This window comes from Heptranchias perlo, unplaced genomic scaffold (genome assembly GCF_035084215.1).
Source record: "Heptranchias perlo isolate sHepPer1 unplaced genomic scaffold, sHepPer1.hap1 HAP1_SCAFFOLD_508, whole genome shotgun sequence".
NCBI lineage: Eukaryota > Metazoa > Chordata > Chondrichthyes > Hexanchiformes > Hexanchidae > Heptranchias > Heptranchias perlo.
The window spans coordinates 145028-165350 of record NW_027139525.1 but is presented as its reverse complement, the minus strand read 5'-3'; the positions used below and the strand labels follow the sequence as shown (position 1 = coordinate 165350).

Below are 20323 nucleotides of genomic sequence, written 5' to 3'. Positions count from 1 at the left end.
TGGAGAGGGGAGGGGAGAGAGGGGAGGGGAGAGAGGGGAGGGGAGAGAGGGGAGGGGAGAGAGTGGAGGGGAGAGAGGGGAGGGAGGGGAGGAGAGAGGGGAGGGGAGGGGAGGAGAGAGGGGAGGGGAGGGGAGGAGAGAGGGGAGGGGAGGGGTGAGGGGGAGGGGAGGGGTGAGGGGGAGGGGAGGGGAGGGCGAGGGGGAGGGGAGGGGCGAGGGGGGAGGGGAGGGGAGGGGCGAGGGGGGACGGGAGGGAGGGGCGAGGGGGGACGGGAGGGGAGGGGCGAGGGGGGACGGGAGGGGAGGGGCGAGGGGGGACGGGAGGGGAGGGGCGAGGGGGACGGGAGGGGAGGGGCGAGGGGGGACGGGAGGGGAGGGGCGAGGGGGGACGGGAGGGGGGACGGGGGGGGAGGCGAGGGGGGACGGGAGGGGAGGCGAGGGGGGACGGGAGGGGAGGCGAGGGGGGACGGGAGGGGAGGCGAGGGGGGACGGGAGGGGAGGCGGGAGGGGAGGCGAGGGGGGACGGGAGGGGAGGCGAGGGGGGACGGGAGGGGAGGCGAGGGGGGACGGGAGGGGAGGCGGGAGGGGGGGACGGGAGGGGAGGCGAGGGGGGACGGGAGGGGAGGCGAGGGGGAACGGGAGGGGAGGCGAGGGGGACGGGAGGGGAGGCGGGAGGGGGGATGGGAGGGGAGGCGAGGGGGACGGGAGGGGAGGCGAGGGGGAACAGGAGGGGAGGCGAGGGTGAACCGGAGGGGAGGCGAGGGGGAACCGGAGGGGAGGGGGAACCGGAGGGGAGAGGAGAGGGAACCGGAGGGGGAACCGGAGGGAGGCGAGGGGGAACCGGAGGGGAGGCGAGGGGGAACCGGAGGGGAGGCGAGGGGGAACCGGAGGGGAGGCGAGGGGGAACCGGAGGCGAGGCGAGGGGGAACCGGAGGCGAGGCGAGGGGGAACCGGAGGCGAGGGGTTACCGGCTGGAACCGTCCACCACACACCTTGAACTCGAAGGCGACGGGGTTGTTGGCCCGCTCCAGTGAGCTGGTGTCCAGCTGTAATCGTCCAGACGCTGCCTGTTCTCGGTCTCCTTCACTGCCTTCGTTGACTGAGGTGAGGGTGAGTCGGCAGCACTCCCGCACCACAACCAGCTTCTCCCGCTCCACCCGGTCTGAGGAGGACAAGTGGGAGGACAGTCAAAAGAGTTCCCTCCGCAGGGCAAAGGACGGCACGGCCTCTCCGTCGAACTCCCTTCCACGTCCGATGAAAGTCAAGAGTCTTCATCATTCCACGGGACAGTCTCTATACCCCAATATACAGTAACAGGGACCCTTCACCCCACGGGACAGTCTCAAAACCCAATATACAGTAACAGGGACCCTTCACCCCCACGGGACAGTCTCTATACCCCAATATACAGTAACAGGGACCCTTCACCCCACGGGACAGTCTCTATACCCCAATATACAGTAAACAGGGATCAGGGTCCCGTCACTCCACGGGACAGTCTCTATACCCCAATATACAGTAACAGGGACCCTTCACTCCACGGGACAGTCTCTATACCCCAATATACAGTAACAGGGACCCTTCACCCCCACGGGACAGTCTCTATACCCCAATATACAGTAACAGGGACCCTTCACCCCACGGGACAGTCTCTATACCCCAATATACAGTAACAGGGACCCTTCACCCCACGGGACAGTCTCTATACCCAATATACAGTAACAGGGACCCTTCACTCCACGGGACAGTCTCTATACCCCAATATCAGTAACAGGGACCCTTCACCCCACGGGACAGTCTCTATACCCCAATATACAGTAACAGGGACCCTTCACCCACGGGACGGTCTCTATACCCAATATACAGTAACAGGGACCCTTCACCCCACGGGACAGTCTCTATACCCCAATATACAGTAACAGGGACCCTTCACCCCACGGGACAGTCTCTATACCCCAACATACAGTAACAGGGACCCTTCACCCCACGGGACAGTCTCTATACCCCAATATACAGTAACAGGGACCCTTCACTCCACGGGACAGTCTCTGTACCCCAATATACAGTAACAGGGACCCTTCACCCCACGGGACAGTCTCTATACCCCAATATACAGTAACAGGGACCCTTCACCCCACGGACAGTCTCTGTACCCCAATATACAGTAACAGGGACCCTTCACCCCACGGACAGTCACTGTACCCCAATATACAGTAACAGGGACCCTTCACCCCACGGGACGGTCTCGAAACCCCAATATACAGTAACAGGGACCCGTCACTCCACGGGACGGTCTCTATATCCCAATATACAGTAACAGGGACACTTCACCCCACGGGACGGTCTCTATATCCCAATATACAATAACAGGGACAACTTCACCCCACGGGACGGTCTCAATACCCCAATATACAGTAACAGGGACCCTTCACCACACGGGACGGTCTCTATACCCCAATATACAGTAACAGGGACCCTTCACCACACGGGACGGTCTCTATACCCCAATATACAGTAACAGGGACCCGTCACTCCACGGGACGGTCTCCATATCCCAATATACAGTAACAGGGACACTTCACCCCACGGGACGGTCTCTATTCCCCAATATACAGTAACAGGGACCCTTCACCCCACGGGACAGTCTCTATACCCCAATATACAGTAACAGGGACCCTTCACTCCACGGGACAGTCTCTATAGCCCAATATACAGTAACAGGGACCCTTCACCCCACGGGACAGTCTCTATACCCAATATACAGTAACAGGGACCCTTCACCCCACGGGACAGTCTCTATACCCAATATACAGTAACAGGGACCCTTCACCCCACGGGACGGTCTCTATACCCCAATATACAGTAACAGGGACCCTTCACCCCACGGGACGGTCTCTATACCCCAATATACAGTAACAGGGACCCTTCACTCCACGGGACGGTCTCTATACCCCAATATACAGTAACAGGGACCCTTCACCCCACGGGACAGTCTCTGTACCCCAATATACAGTAACAGGGACCCTTCACTCCACGGGACAGTCTCTATACCCCAATATACAGTAACAGGGACCCTTCACCCCACGGGACAGTCTCTATACCCCAATATACAGTAACAGGGACCCTTCACCCCACGGGACAGTCTCTGTACCCCAATATACAGTAACAGGGACCCTTCACTCCACGGGACAGTCTCTATACCCCAATATACAGTAACAGGGACCCTTCACCCCACGGGACAGTCTCTATACCCCAATATACAGGAACAGGGACCCTTCACCCCACGGGACGGTCTCTATACCCCAATATACAGTTACAGGGACCCTTCACCCCACGGGACGGTCTCTATACCCCAATATACAGTTACAGGGACCCTTCACCCCACGGGACGGTCTCTATACCCCAATATACAGTAACAGGGACCCTTCACCCCACGGGACAGTCTCTGTACCCCAATATACAGTAACAGGGACCCTTCACCCCACGGGACAGTCTCTGTACCCCAATATACAGTAACAGGGACCCTTCACCCCACAGGACGGTCTCTATACCCAATATACAGTAACAGGGACCCTTCACTCCACGGGACAGTCTCTATACCCCAATATACAGTTACAGGGACCCTTCACCCCACGGGACGGTCTCTAGACCCAATATACAGTAACAGGGACCCTTCACTCCACGGGACAGTCTCTATACCCCAATATACAGTTACAGGGACCCTTCACCCCACGGGACAGTCTCTATACCCCAATATACAGTAACAGGGACCCTTCACCCCACGGGACAGTCTCTACACGCCAATATACAGTAACAGGGTCCCTTCACCCCACGGGACAGTCTCTATACCCCAATATACAGTAACAGGGACCCTTCACCCCACGGGACAGTCTCGATACCCCAATATACAGTAACAGGGACCCTTCACTCCACGGGACGGTCTCTGTACCCCAATATACAGTAACAGGGACCCTTCACCCCACGGGACAGTCTCTATACCCCAATATACAGTAACAGGGACCCTTCACCCCACGGGACAGTCTCTATACCCCAATATACAGTAACAGGGACCCTTCACCCCACGGGACAGTCTCTATACCCCAATATACAGTAACAGGGACCCTTCACCCCACGGGACGGTCTCTATACCCCAATATACAGTAACAGGGACCCTTCACCCCACGGGACGGTCTCGAAACCCCAATATACAGTAACAGGGACCCTTCACCCCACGGGACGGTCTCTATACCCCAATATACAGTAACAGAGATCCTTCACCCCACGGGACGGTCTCTATGCCCCAATATACAGTAACAGGGACCCTTCACTCCACGGGACAGTCTCTGTACCCCAATATACAGTAACAGGGACCCTTCACCCCACGGGACAGTCTCTATACCCCAATATACAGTAACAGGGACCCTTCACCCCACGGGACAGTCTCTGTACCCCAATATACAGTAACAGGGACCCTTCACCCCACGGGACAGTCTCTGTACCCCAATATACAGTAACAGGGACCCTTCACCCCACGGGACAGTCTCTATACCCCAATATACAGTTACAGGGACCCTTCACCCCACGGGACGGTCTCTATACCCAATATACAGTAACCGGGACCCTTCACCCCACGGGACAGTCTCTGTACCCCAATATACAGCAACAGGGACCCTTCACTCCACGGGACAGTCTCTATACCCCAATATACAGTAACAGGGACCCTTCACCCCACGGGACAGTCTCGATACCCCAATATACAGTAACAGGGACCCTTCACTCCACGGGACGGTCTCTATACCCCAATATACAGTAACAGGGACCCTTCACTCCACGGGACAGTCTCTATACCCCAATATACAGTAACAGGGACCCTTCACTCCACGGGACAGTCTCTGTCCCCCAATATACAGTAACCGGGACCCTTCACCCCACGGGACGGTCTCTATACCCAATATACAGTAACAGGGACCCTTCCCTCCACGGGACAGTCTCTATACCCCAATATACAGTTACAGGGACCCTTCACCCCACGGGACAGTCTCTATACCCCAATATACAGTAACAGGGACCCTTCACTCCACGGGACAGTCTCTATACCCCAATATACAGTAACAGGGACCCTTCACCCCACGGGACAGTCTCTATACCCCAATACACAGTAACAGGGACCCTTCACCCCACGGGACGGTCTCTATACCCCAATATACAGTTACAGGGACCCTTCACCCCACGGGACGGTCTCTATACCCCAATATACAGTAACAGGGACCCTTCACCCCACGGGACAGTCTCTATACCCCAATATACAGTAACAGGGACCCTTCACCCCACGGGACAGTCTCTGTACCCCAATATACAGTAACAGGGACCCTTCACCCCACGGGACAGTCTCTGTACCCCAATATACAGTAACAGGGACCCTTCACCCCACGGGACAGTCTCTATACCCCAATATACAGTTACAGGGACCCTTCACCCCACGGGACGGTCTCTATTCCCAATATACAGTAACAGGGACCCTTCACCCCACGGGACAGTCTCTGTACCCCAATATACAGTAACAGGGACCCTTCACTCCACGGGACAGTCTCTATACCCCAATACACAGCAACAGGGACCCTTCACTCCACGGGACAGTCTCTATACCCCAATATACAGTTACAGGGACCCTTCACCCCACGGGACAGTCTCTATACCCAATATACAGTAACAGGGACCCTTCACTCCACGGGACAGTCTCTATACCCCAATATACAGTAACAGGGACCCTTCACCCCACGGGACAGTCTCTATACCCCAATATACAGTAACAGGGACCCTTCACCCCACGGGACGGTCTCTATACCCCAATATACAGTTACAGGGACCCTTCACCCCACGGGACAGTCTCTATACCCCAATATACAGTAACAGGGACCCTTCACCCCACGGGACAGTCTCTATACCCCAATATACAGTAACAGGGACCCTTCACCCCACGGGACAGTCTCTGTACCCCAATATACAGTAACAGGGACCCTTCACCCCACGGGACGGTCTCTATACCCCAATATACAGATACAGGGACCCTTCACCCCACGGGACGGTCTCTGTACCCCAATATACAGTAACAGGGACCCTTCACCCCACGGGACAGTCTCTATACCCCAATATACAGTAACAGGGACCCTTCACCCCACGGGACAGTCTCTGTACCCCAATATACAGTAACAGGGACCCTTCACTCCACGGGACAGTCTCTGTACCCCAATATACAGTAACAGGGACCCTTCACCCCACGGGACAGTCTCTATACCCCAATATACAGTTACAGGGACCCTTCACCCCACGGGACGGTCTCTATACCCAATATACAGTAACAGGGACCCTTCACTCCACGGGACAGTCTCTATACCCCAATATACAGTTACACGGACCCTTCACCCGACGGGACGGTCTCTATACCCAATATACAGTAACAGGGACCCTTCACTCCACGGGACAGTCTCTATACCCCAATATACAGTTACAGGGACCCTTCACCCCACGGGACAGTCTCTATACCCCAATATACAGTAACAGGGACCCTTCACCCCACGGGACAGTCTCTACACGCCAATATACCGTAACAGGGTCCCTTCACTCCACGGGACAGTCTCTATACCCCAATATACAGTAACAGGGACCCTTCACCCCACGGGACAGTCTCAATACCCCAATATACAGTAACAGGGACCCTTCACCCCACGGGACGGTCTCTATACCCCAATATACAGTTACAGGGACCCTTCACCCCACGGGACGGTCTCTATACCCCAATATACAGTAACAGGGACCCTTCACCCCACGGGACGGTCTCTATACCCCAATATACAGTAACAGGGACCCTTCACCCCACGGGACAGTCTCTGTACCCCAATATACAGTAACAGGGACCCTTCACCCCACGGGACAGTCTCTGTACCCCAATATACAGTAACAGGGACCCTTCACCCCACGGGACAGTCTCTATACCCCAATATACAGTTACAGGGACCCTTCACCCAACGGGACGGTCTCTATTCCCAATATACAGTAACAGGGACCCTTCACCCCACGGGACAGTCTCTGTACCCCAATATACAGTAACAGGGACCCTTCACTCCACGGGACAGTCTCTATACTCCAATACACAGTAACAGGGACCCTTCACTCCACGGGACAGTCTCTGTACCCCAATATACAGTTACAGGGACCCTTCACCCCACGGGACAGTCTCGATACCCAATATACAGTAACAGGGACCCTTCACTCCACGGGACAGTCTCTATACCCCAATATACAGTAACAGGGACCCTTCACCCCACGGGACAGTCTCTATACCCCAATATACAGTAACAGGGACCCTTCACCCAACGGGACGGTCTCTATACCCCAATATACAGTTACAGGGACCCTTCACCCCACGGGACGGTCTCTATACCCCAATATACAGTAACAGGGACCCTTCACCCCACGGGACAGTCTCTATACCCCAATATACAGTAACAGGGACCCTTCACCCCACGGGACAGTCTCTGTACCCCAATATACAGTAACAGGGACCCTTCACTCCACGGGACAGTCTCTGTACCCCAATATACAGTAACAGGGACCCTTCACCCCACGGGACAGTCTCTATACCCCAATATACAGTTACAGGGACCCTTCACCCCACGGGACGGTCTCTATACCAAATATACAGTTACAGGGACCCTTCACCCCACGGGACGGTCTCTATACTCAATATACAGTAACAGGGACCCTTCACTCCACGGGACAGTCTCTATACCCCAATATACAGTTACAGGGACCCTTCACCCCACGGGACAGTCTCTATACCCCAATATACAGTAACAGGGACCTTTCACCCCACGGGACAGTCTCTACACGCCAATATACAGTAACAGGGTCCCTTCACCCCACGGGACAGTCTCTATACCCCAATATACAGTAACAGGGACCCTTCACCCCACGGGACAGTCTTGATACCCCAATATACAGTAACAGGGACCCTTCACTCCACGGGACGGTCTCTATACCCCAATAGACAGTAACAGGGACCCTTCACCCCACGGGACAGTCTCTATACCCCAATATACAGTAACAGGGACCCTTCACTCCACGGGACAGTCTCTATACCCCAATATACAGTAACAGGGACCCTTCACCCCACGGGACAGTCTCTATACCCCAATATACAGTAACAGGGACCCTTCACCCCACGGGACAGTCTCTGTACCCCAATATACAGTAACAGGGACCCTTCACCCCACGGGACAGTCTCTATACCCCAATATACAGTTACAGGGACCCTTCACCCCACGGGACGGTCTCTATACCCAATATACAGTAACAGGGACCCTTCACTCCACGGGACAGTCTCTATACCCCAATATACAGTTACAGGGACCCTTCACCCCACGGGACGGTCTCTATACCCAATATACAGTAACAGGGACCCTTCACTCCACGGGACGGTCTCTATACTCAATATACAGTAACAGGGACCCTTCACTCCACGGGACAGTCTCTATACCCCAATATACAGTTACAGGGACCCTTCACTCCACGGGACGGTCTCTATACTCAATATACAGTAACAGGGACCCTTCACTCCACGGGACAGTCTCTATACCCCAATATACAGTTACAGGGACCCTTCACCCCACGGGACAGTCTCTATACCCCAATATACAGTAACAGGGACCTTTCACCCCACGGGACAGTCTCTACACGCCAATATACAGTAACAGGGTCCCTTCACCCCACGGGACAGTCTCTATACCCCAATATACAGTAACAGGGACCCTTCACCCCACGGGACAGTCTTGATACCCCAATATACAGTAACAGGGACCCTTCACTCCACGGGACGGTCTCTATACCCCAATAGACAGTAACAGGGACCCTTCACTCCACGGGACAGTCTCTATACCCCAATATACAGTAACAGGGACCCTTCACTCCACGGGACAGTCTCTATACCCCAATATACAGTAACAGGGACCCTTCACCCCACGGGACAGTCTCTATACCCCAATATACAGTAACAGGGACCCTTCACCCCACGGGACAGTCTCTGTACCCCAATATACAGTAACAGGGACCCTTCACCCCACGGGACAGTCTCTATACCCCAATATACAGTTACAGGGACCCTTCACCCCACGGGACGGTCTCTATACCCAATATACAGTAACAGGGACCCTTCACTCCACGGGACAGTCTCTATACCCCAATATACAGTTACAGGGACCCTTCACCCCACGGGACGGTCTCTATACCCAATATACAGTAACAGGGACCCTTCACTCCACGGGACAGTCTCTATACCCCAATATACAGTTACAGGGACCCTTCACCCCACGGGACAGTCTCTATACCCCAATATACAGTAACAGGGACCCTTCACCCCACGGGACAGTCTCGACACGCCAATATACAGTAACAGGGTCCCTTCACCCCACGGGACAGTCTCTATACCCCAATATACATTAACAGGGACCATTCACCCCACGGGACGGTCTCGATACCCCAATATACAGTAACAGGGACCCTTCACTCCAAGGGACGGTCTCTATACCCCAATATACAGTAACAGGGACCCTTCACCCCACGGGACAGTCTCTATACCCCAATATACAGTAACAGGGACCCTTCACTCCACGGGACAGTCTCTATACCCCAATATACAGTAACAGGGACCCTTCACTCCACGGGACAGTCTCTATACCCCAATATACAGTAACAGGGACCCTTCACCCCACGGGACAGTCTCTATACCCCAATATACAGTAACAGGGACCCTTCACTCCACGGGACAGTCTCTATACCCCAATATACAGTAACAGGGATCCTTCACCCCACGGGACAGTCTCTATACCCCAATATACAGTGACAGGGACCCTTCACCCCATGGGACAGTCTCTATACCCCAATATACAGTAACAGGGACCCTTCACCCCACGGGACAGTCTCTATACCCCAATATACAGTAACAGGGACCCTTCACCCCACGGGACAGTCTCGATACCCCAATATACAGTAACAGGGACCCTTCACTCCACGGGACGGTCTCTATACCCCAATATACAGTAACAGGGACCCTTCACCCCACGGGACAGTCTCTATACCCCAATATACAGTAACAGGGACCCTTCACCCCACGGGACAGTCTCTATACCCCAATATACAGTAACAGGGACCCTTCACCCCACGGGACAGTCTCTGTACCCCAATATACAGTAACAGGGACCCTTCACCCCACGGGACAGTCTCTGTACCCCAATATACAGTTACAGGGACCCTTCACCCCACGGGACGGTCTCTATACCCAATATACAGTAACAGGGACCCTTCACTCCACGGGACAGTCTCTATACCCCAATATACAGTTACAGGGACCCTTCACCCCACGGGACGGTCTCTATACCCAATATACAGTAACAGGGACCCTTCACTCCACGGGACAGTCTCTATACCCCAATATACAGTTACAGGGACCCTTCACCCCACGGGACAGTCTCTATACCCCAATATACAGTAACAGGGACCCTTCACCCCACGGGACAGTCTCGACACGCCAATATACAGTAACAGGGTCCCTTCACCCCACGGGACAGTCTCTATACCCCAATATACAGTAACAGGGACCATTCACCCCACGGGACGGTCTCGATACCCCAATATACAGTAACAGGGACCCTTCACTCCAAGGGACGGTCTCTATACCCCAATATACAGTAACAGGGACCCTTCACCCCACGGGACAGTCTCTATACCCCAATATACAGTAACAGGGACCCTTCACTCCACGGGACAGTCTCTATACCCCAATATACAGTAACAGGGACCCTTCACCCCACGGGACAGTCTCTATACCCCAATATACAGTAACAGGGACCCTTCACTCCACGGGACAGTCTCTATACCCCAATATACAGTAACAGGGATCCTTCACCCCACGGGACAGTCTCTATACCCCAATATACAGTGACAGGGACCCTTCACCCCATGGGACAGTCTCTATACCCCAATATACAGTAACAGGGACCCTTCACCCCACGGGACAGTCTCTATACCCCAATATACAGTAACAGGGACCCTTCACCCCACGGGACAGTCTCGATACCCCAATATACAGTAACAGGGACCCTTCACTCCACGGGACGGTCTCTATACCCCAATATACAGTAACAGGGACCCTTCACCCCACGGGACAGTCTCTATACCCCAATATACAGTAACAGGGACCCTTCACTCCACGGGACAGTCTCTATACCCCAATATACAGTAACAGGGACCCTTCACCCCACGGGACAGTCTCTATACCCCAATATACAGTAACAGGGACCCTTCACCCCACGGGACAGTCTCTGTACCCCAATATACAGTAACAGGGACCCTTCACCCCACGGGACAGTCTCTATACCCCAATATACAGTTACAGGGACCCTTCACCCCACGGGACGGTCTCTATACCCAATATACAGTAACAGGGACCCTTCACTCCACGGGACAGTCTCTATACCCCAATATACAGTTACAGGGACCCTTCACCCCACGGGACGGTCTCTATACCCAATATACAGTAACAGGGACCCTTCCCTCCACGGGACAGTCTCTATACCCCAATATACAGTTACAGGGACCCTTCACCCCACGGGACAGTCTCTATACCCCAATATACAGTAACAGGGACCCTTCACCCCACGGGACAGTCTCTACACGCCAATATACAGTAACAGGGTCCCTTCACCCCACGGGACAGTCTCTATACCCCAATATACAGTAACAGGGACCCTTCACCCCACGGGACGGTCTCGATACCCCAATATACAGTAACAGGGACCCTTCACTCCAAGGGACGGTCTCTATACCCCAATATACAGTAACAGGAACCCTTCACCCCACGGGACAGTCTCTATACCCCAATATACAGTAACAGGGACCCTTCACTCCACGGGACAGTCTCTATACCCCAATTTACAGTAACAGGGACCCTTCACCCCACGGGACAGTCTCTATACCCAATATACAGTAACAGGGACCCTTCACTCCACGGGACAGTCTCTATACCCCAATATAAAGTAACAGGGACCCTTCACCCCACGGGACAGTCTCTATACCCCAATATACAGTAACAGGGACCCTTCACCCCACGGGACGGTCTCTATACCCCAATATACAGTTACAGGGACCCTTCACCCCACGGGACGGTCTCTATACCCCAATATACAGTAACAGGGACCCTTCACCCCACGGGACAGTCTCTATACCCCAATATACAGTAACAGGGACCCTTCACCCCACGGGACAGTCTCTGTACCCCAATATACAGTAACAGGGACCCTTCACCCCACGGGACAGTCTCTGTACCCCAATATACAGTAACAGGGACCCTTCACCCCACGGGACAGTCTCTATCCCCCAATATACAGTTACAGGGACCCTTCACCCAACGGGACGGTCTCTATTCCCAATATACAGTAACAGGGACCCTTCACCCCACGGGACAGTCTCTGTACCCCAATATACAGTAACAGGGACCCTTCACTCCACGGGACAGTCTCTATACCCCAATACACAGTAACAGGGACCCTTCACTCCACGGGACAGTCTCTATACCCCAATATACAGTTACAGGGACCCTTCACCCCACGGGACAGTCTCGATACCCAATATACAGTAACAGGGACCCTTCACTCCACGGGACAGTCTCTGTACCCCAATATACAGTAACAGGGACCCTTCACCCCACGGGACAGTCTCTATACCCCAATATACAGTAACAGGGACCCTTCACCCAACGGGACGGTCTCTATACCCCAATATACAGTTACAGGGACCCTTCACCCCACGGGACGGTCTCTATACCCCAATATACAGTAACAGGGACCCTTCACCCCACGGGACAGTCTCTATACCCCAATATACAGTAACAGGGACCCTTCACCCCACGGGACAGTCTCTGTACCCCAATATACAGTAACAGGGACCCTTCACTCCACGGGACAGTCTCTGTACCCCAATATACAGTAACAGGGACCCTTCACCCCACGGGACAGTCTCTATACCCCAATATACAGTTACAGGGACCCTTCACCCCACGGGACGGTCTCTATACCCAATATACAGTTACAGGGACCCTTCACCCCACGGGACGGTCTCTATACCCAATATACAGTAACAGGGACCCTTCACTCCACGGGACAGTCTCTATACCCCAATATACAGTTACAGGGACCCTTCACCCCACGGGACAGTCTCTATACCCCAATATACAGTAACAGGGACCTTTCACCCCACGGGACAGTCTCTACACGCCAATATACAGTAACAGGGTCCCTTCACCCCACGGGACAGTCTCTATACCCCAATATACAGTAACAGGGACCCTTCACCCCACGGGACAGTCTTGATACCCCAATATACAGTAACAGGGACCCTTCACTCCACGGGACGGTCTCTATACCCCAATATACAGTAACAGGGACCCTTCACCCCACGGGACAGTCTCTATACCCCAATATACAGTAACAGGGACCCTTCACTCCACGGGACAGTCTCTATACCCCAATATACAGTAACAGGGACCCTTCACCCCACGGGACAGTCTCTATACCCCAATATACAGTAACAGGGACCCTTCACCCCACGGGACAGTCTCTGTACCCCAATATACAGTAACAGGGACCCTTCACCCCACGGGACAGTCTCTATACCCCAATATACAGTTACAGGGACCCTTCACCCCACGGGACGGTCTCTATACCCAATATACAGTAACAGGGACCCTTCACTCCACGGGACAGTCTCTATACCCCAATATACAGTTACAGGGACCCTTCACCCCACGGGACGGTCTCTATACCCAATATACAGTAACAGGGACCCTTCACTCCACGGGACAGTCTCTATACCCCAATATACAGTTACAGGGACCCTTCACCCCACGGGACAGTCTCTATACCCCAATATACAGTAACAGGGACCCTTCACCCCACGGGACAGTTTCGACACGCCAATATACAGTAACAGGGTCCCTTCACCCCACGGGACAGTCTCTATACCCCAATATACAGTAACAGGGACCATTCACCCCACGGGACGGTCTCGATACCCCAATATACAGTAACAGGGACCCTTCACTCCAAGGGACGGTCTCTATACCCCAATATACAGTAACAGGGACCCTTCACCCCACGGGACAGTCTCCATACCCCAATATACAGTAACAGGGACCCTTCACTCCACGGGACAGTCTCTATACCCCAATATACAGTAACAGGGACCCTTCACCCCACGGGACAGTCTCTATACCCCAATATACAGTAACAGGGACCCTTCACTCCACGGGACAGTCTCTATACCCCAATATACAGTAACAGGGATCCTTCACCCCACGGGACAGTCTCTATACCCCAATATACAGTGACAGGGACCCTTCACCCCATGGGACAGTCTCTATACCCCAATATACAGTAACAGGGACCCTTCACCCCACGGGACAGTCTCTATACCCCAATATACAGTAACAGGGACCCTTCACCCCACGGGACAGTCTCGATACCCCAATATACAGTAACAGGGACCCTTCACTCCACGGGACGGTCTCTATACCCCAATATACAGTAACAGGGACCCTTCACCCCACGGGACAGTCTCTATACCCCAATATACAGTAACAGGGACCCTTCACCCCACGGGACAGTCTCTATACCCCAATATACAGTAACAGGGACCCTTCACCCCACGGGACAGTCTTGATACCCCAATATACAGTAACAGGGACCCTTCACTCCACGGGACGGTCTCTATACCCCAATATACAGTAACAGGGACCCTTCACCCCACGGGACAGTCTCTATACCCCAATATACAGTAACAGGGACCCTTCACCCCACGGGACAGTCTCTGTACCCCAATATACAGTAACAGGGACCCTTCACCCCACGGGACAGTCTCTGTACCCCAATATACAGTTACAGGGACCCTTCACCCCACGGGACGGTCTCTATACCCAATATACAGTAACAGGGACCCTTCACTCCACGGGACAGTCTCTATACCCCAATATACAGTTACAGGGACCCTTCACCCCACGGGACGGTCTCTATACCCAATATACAGTAACAGGGACCCTTCACTCCACGGGACAGTCTCTATACCCCAATATACAGTTACAGGGACCCTTCACCCCACGGGACAGTCTCTATACCCCAATATACAGTAACAGGGACCCTTCACCCCACGGGACAGCCTCGACACGCCAATATACAGTAACAGGGTCCCTTCACCCCACGGGACAGTCTCTATACCCCAATATACAGTAACAGGGACCATTCACCCCACGGGACGGTCTCGATACCCCAATATACAGTAACAGGGACCCTTCACTCCAAGGGACAGTCTCTATACCCCAATATACAGTAACAGGGACCCTTCACCCCACGGGACAGTCTCTATACCCAATATACAGTAACAGGGACCCTTCACTCCACGGGACAGTCTCTATACCCCAATATACAGTAACAGGGACCCTTCACCCCACGGGACAGTCTCTATACCCCAATATACAGTAACAGGGACCCTTCACTCCACGGGACAGTCTCTATACCCCAATATACAGTAACAGGGATCCTTCACCCCACGGGACAGTCTCTATACCCCAATATACAGTGACAGGGACCCTTCACCCCATGGGACAGTCTCTATACCCCAATATACAGTAACAGGGACCCTTCACCCCACGGGACAGTCTCTATACCCCAATATACAGTAACAGGGACCCTTCACCCCACGGGACAGTCTCGATACCCCAATATACAGTAACAGGGACCCTTCACTCCACGGGACGGTCTCTATACCCCAATATACAGTAACAGGGACCCTTCACCCCACGGGACAGTCTCTATACCCCAATATACAGTAACAGGGACCCTTCACTCCACGGGACAGTCTCTATACCCCAATATACAGTAACAGGGACCCTTCACCCCACGGGACAGTCTCTATACCCCAATATACAGTAACAGGGACCCTTCACCCCACGGGACAGTCTCTGTACCCCAATATACAGTAACAGGGACCCTTCACCCCACGGGACAGTCTCTATACCCCAATATACAGTTACAGGGACCCTTCACCCCACGGGACGGTCTCTATACCCAATATACAGTAACAGGGACCCTTCACTCCACGGGACAGTCTCTATACCCCAATATACAGTTACAGGGACCCTTCACCCCACGGGACGGTCTCTATACCCAATATACAGTAACAGGGACCCTTCCCTCCACGGGACAGTCTCTATACCCCAATATACAGTTACAGGGACCCTTCACCCCACGGGACAATCTCTATACCCCAATATACAGTAACAGGGACCCTTCACCCCACGGGACAGTCTCTGCACGCCAATATACAGTAACAGGGTCCCTTCACCCCACGGGACAGTCTCTATACCCCAATATACAGTAACAGGGACCCTTCACCCCACGGGACGGTCTCGATACCCCAATATACAGTAACAGGGACCCTTCACTCCAAGGGACGGTCTCTATACCCCAATATACAGTAACAGGAACCCTTCACCCCACGGGACAGTCTCTATACCCCAATATACAGTAACAGGGACCCTTCACTCCACGGGACAGTCTCTATACCCCAATATACAGTAACAGGGACCCTTCACCCCACGGGACAGTCTCTATACCCAATATACAGTAACAGGGACCCTTCACTCCACGGGACAGTCTCTATACCCCAATATACAGTAACAGGGACCCTTCACCCCACGGGACAGTCTCTATACCCCAATATACAGTAACAGGGACCCTTCACCCCACGGGACGGTCTCTATACCCCAATATACAGTTACAGGGACCCTTCACCCCACGGGACGGTCTCTATACCCCAATATACAGTAACAGGGACCCTTCACCCCACGGGACAGTCTCTATACCCCAATATACAGTAACAGGGACCCTTCACCCCACGGGACAGTCTCTGTACCCCAATATACAGTAACAGGGACCCTTCACCCCACGGGACAGTCTCTGTACCCCAATATGCAGTAACAGGGACCCTTCACCCCACGGGACAGTCTCTATCCCCCAATATACAGTTACAGGGACCCTTCACCCAACGGGACGGTCTCTATTCCCAATATACAGTAACAGGGACCCTTCACCCCACGGGACAGTCTCTGTACCCCAATATACAGTAACAGGGACCCTTCACTCCACGGGACAGTCTCTATACCCCAATACAGAGTAACAGGGACCCTTCACTCCACGGGACAGTCTCTATACCCCAATATACAGTTACAGGGACCCTTCACCCCACGGGACAGTCTCTATACCCAATATACAGTAACAGGGACCCTTCACTCCACGGGACAGTCTCTATACCCCAATATACAGTAACAGGGACCCTTCACCCCACGGGACAGTCTCTATACCCCAATATACAGTAACAGGGACCCTTCACCCCACGGGACGGTCTCTATACCCCAATATACAGTTACAGGGACCCTTCACCCCACGGGACGGTCTCTATACCCCAATATACAGTAACAGGGACCCTTCACCCCACGGGACAGTCTCTATACCCCAATATACAGTAACAGGGACCCTTCACCCCACGGGACAGTCTCTGTACCCCAATATACAGTAACAGGGACCCTTCACTCCACGGGACAGTCTCTGTACCCCAATATACAGTAACAGGGACCCTTCACCCCACGGGACAGTCTCTATACCCCAATATACAGTTACAGGGACCCTTCACCCCACGGGACGGTCTCTATACCCAATATACAGTAACAGGGACCCTTCACTCCACGGGACAGTCTCTATACCCCAATATACAGTTACAGGGACCCTTCACCCCACGGGACGGTCTCTATACCCGATATACAGTAACAGGGACCCTTCACTCCACGGGACAGTCTCTATAACCCAATATACAGTAACAGGGACCTTTCACCCCACGGGACAGTCTCTACACGCCAATATACAGTAACAGGGTCCCTTCACCCCACGGGACAGTCTCTATACCCCAATATACAGTAACAGGGACCCTTCACCCCACGGGACAGTCTCGATACCCCAATATACAGTAACAGGGACCCTTCACTCCACGGGACGGTCTCTATACCCCAATATACAGTAACAGGGACCCTTCACCCCACGGGACAGTCTCTATACCCCAATATACAGTAACAGGGACCCTTCACTCCACGGGACAGTCTCTATACCCCAATATACAGTAACAGGGACCCTTCACCCCACGGGACAGTCTCTATACCCCAATATACAAGAAGGAGGCATATGACATGCATAGGCAGCTGGGATCAAGTGGATCCCTTGAGCAGAGTTAAGAGAGAAATCAGGAGGGCAAAAAGGGGATATGAGATTGCTTTGGCAGATCAGGCAAAGGTGAATCCAAAGAGCTTCTACAAATACATAAAGGGCAAAAGGGTAACTAGGGAGAGAGTAGGGCCTCTTAAGGATCAACAAGGTCATCTATGTGCGGAACCACAAGAGATGGGTGAGATCCTGAATGAATATTTCACATCGGTATTTACGGTTGAGAAAGGCATGGATGTTAGTGAACTTGGGGAAATAAATAGTGATGTCTTGAGGAGTGTACATATTACAGAGAGGGAGGTGCTGGAAGTCTTAACGCGCATCAAGGTAGATAAATCTCCGGGACCTGATGAAATGTATCCCAGGACGTTATGGGAGGTTAGGGAGGAAATTGCGGGTCCCCTAGCAGAGATATTTGAATCATCCACCGCTACAGGTGAGGTGCCTGAAGATTGGAGGGTAGCAAATGTTGTGCCTTTGTTTAAGAAGGGCGGCAGGGAAAAGCCTGGGAACTACAGACCAGTGAGCCTGACATCTGTAGTGGGTAAGTTGTTAGAGGGTATTCTGAGGGACAGAATCTACAGGCATTTGGAGAGGCAGGGACTAATTAGGAACAGTCAGCATGGTTTTGTGAGAGGAAAATCATGTCTCACGAATTTGATTGAGTTTTTTGAAGGGGTAACCAAGAAGATAGATGAGGGCTGTGCAGTAGACGTGGTCTACATGGACTTCAGCAAAGCATTTGACAAGGTACCGCATGGTAGGTTGTTACATAAGGTTAAATCTCATGGGATCCAAGGTGAGGTAGCCAATTGGATACAAAATTGGCTTGACGACAGAAGACAGAGGGTGGTTGTCGAGGGTTGTTTTTCAAACTGGATGCCTGTGTCCAGCGGTGTGCCTCAGGGATCGGTGCTGGGTCCGCTGTTATTTGTTATTTATATTAATGATTTGGATGAGAATTTAGGAGGCATGGTTAGTAAGTTTGCAGATGACACCAAGATTGGTGGCATTGTGGACAGTGAAGAAGGTTATCTAGGATTGCAACGGGATCTTGATAAATTGGGCCAGTGGGCCGATGAATGGCAGATGGAGTTTAATTTAGATAAATGTGAGGTGATGCATTTTGGTAGATCGAATCGGGCCAGGACCTACTCCGTTAATGGTAGGGCGTTGGGGAGAGTTATAGAACAAAGAGATCTAGGAGTACAGATTCATAGCTCCTTGAAAGTGGAGTCACAGGTGGATAGGGTGGTGAAGAAGGCATTCAGCATGCTTGGTTTCATTGGTCAGAACATTGAATGCAGGAGTTGGGATGTCTTGTTGAAGTTGTACAGGGCATTGGTGAGGCCACACTTGGAGTACTGTGTACAGTTCTGGTCACCCTATTATAGAAAGGATATTATTAAACTAGAAAGAGTGCAGAAAAGATTTACTAGGATGCTACCGGGACTTGATGGTTTGACTTACAGGGAGAGGTTAGACAGACTGGGACTTTATTCCCTGGAGAGTAGGAGGTTAAGGGGTGATCTTATAGAAGTCTATAAAATAATGAGGGGCATAGATAAGGTCGATAGTCAAAATCTTTTCCCAAAGGTAGGGGAGTCTATAACGAGGGGGCACAGATATAAGGTGAGAGGGGAGAGATACAAAAGGATCCAGAGGGGCAATTTTTTCACTCAAAGGGTGGTGAGTGTCTGGAACGAGCTGCCAGAGGCAGTAGTAGAGGCGGGTACAATTTTGTCTTTTAAAAAGCATTTGGACAGTTACATGGGGAAGATGGGTATCGAGGGATATGGGCCAAGTGCAGGCAATTGGGACTAGCTTAGTGGTGTAAACTGGGCGACATGGACATGTTGGGCCGAAGGGCCTGTTTCCATGTTGTAACTTCTATGATTCTATGATTCTATGAACAGGGACCCTTCACCCCACGGGACAGTCTCTGTACC

At 52.9% G+C, this 20323-nt stretch overlaps 1 protein-coding gene across 1 annotated transcript in view; it reads right to left on the bottom strand.

Annotated features, from left to right (window-relative positions):
• Window positions 1–968: 968 nt before the first annotated feature.
• LOC137314441 (rho guanine nucleotide exchange factor 11-like) overlaps window positions 969–20323 on the bottom strand; it is a gene marked incomplete at both ends in the record, with an annotated part of 152559 nt that continues 133204 nt past the window's right edge. The window contains one exon of the mRNA XM_067979792.1: window positions 969–1162. Coding sequence (XP_067835893.1) covers window positions 969–1162 — 194 coding nt within the window. The remainder of the gene's footprint in view (window positions 1163–20323) is intronic.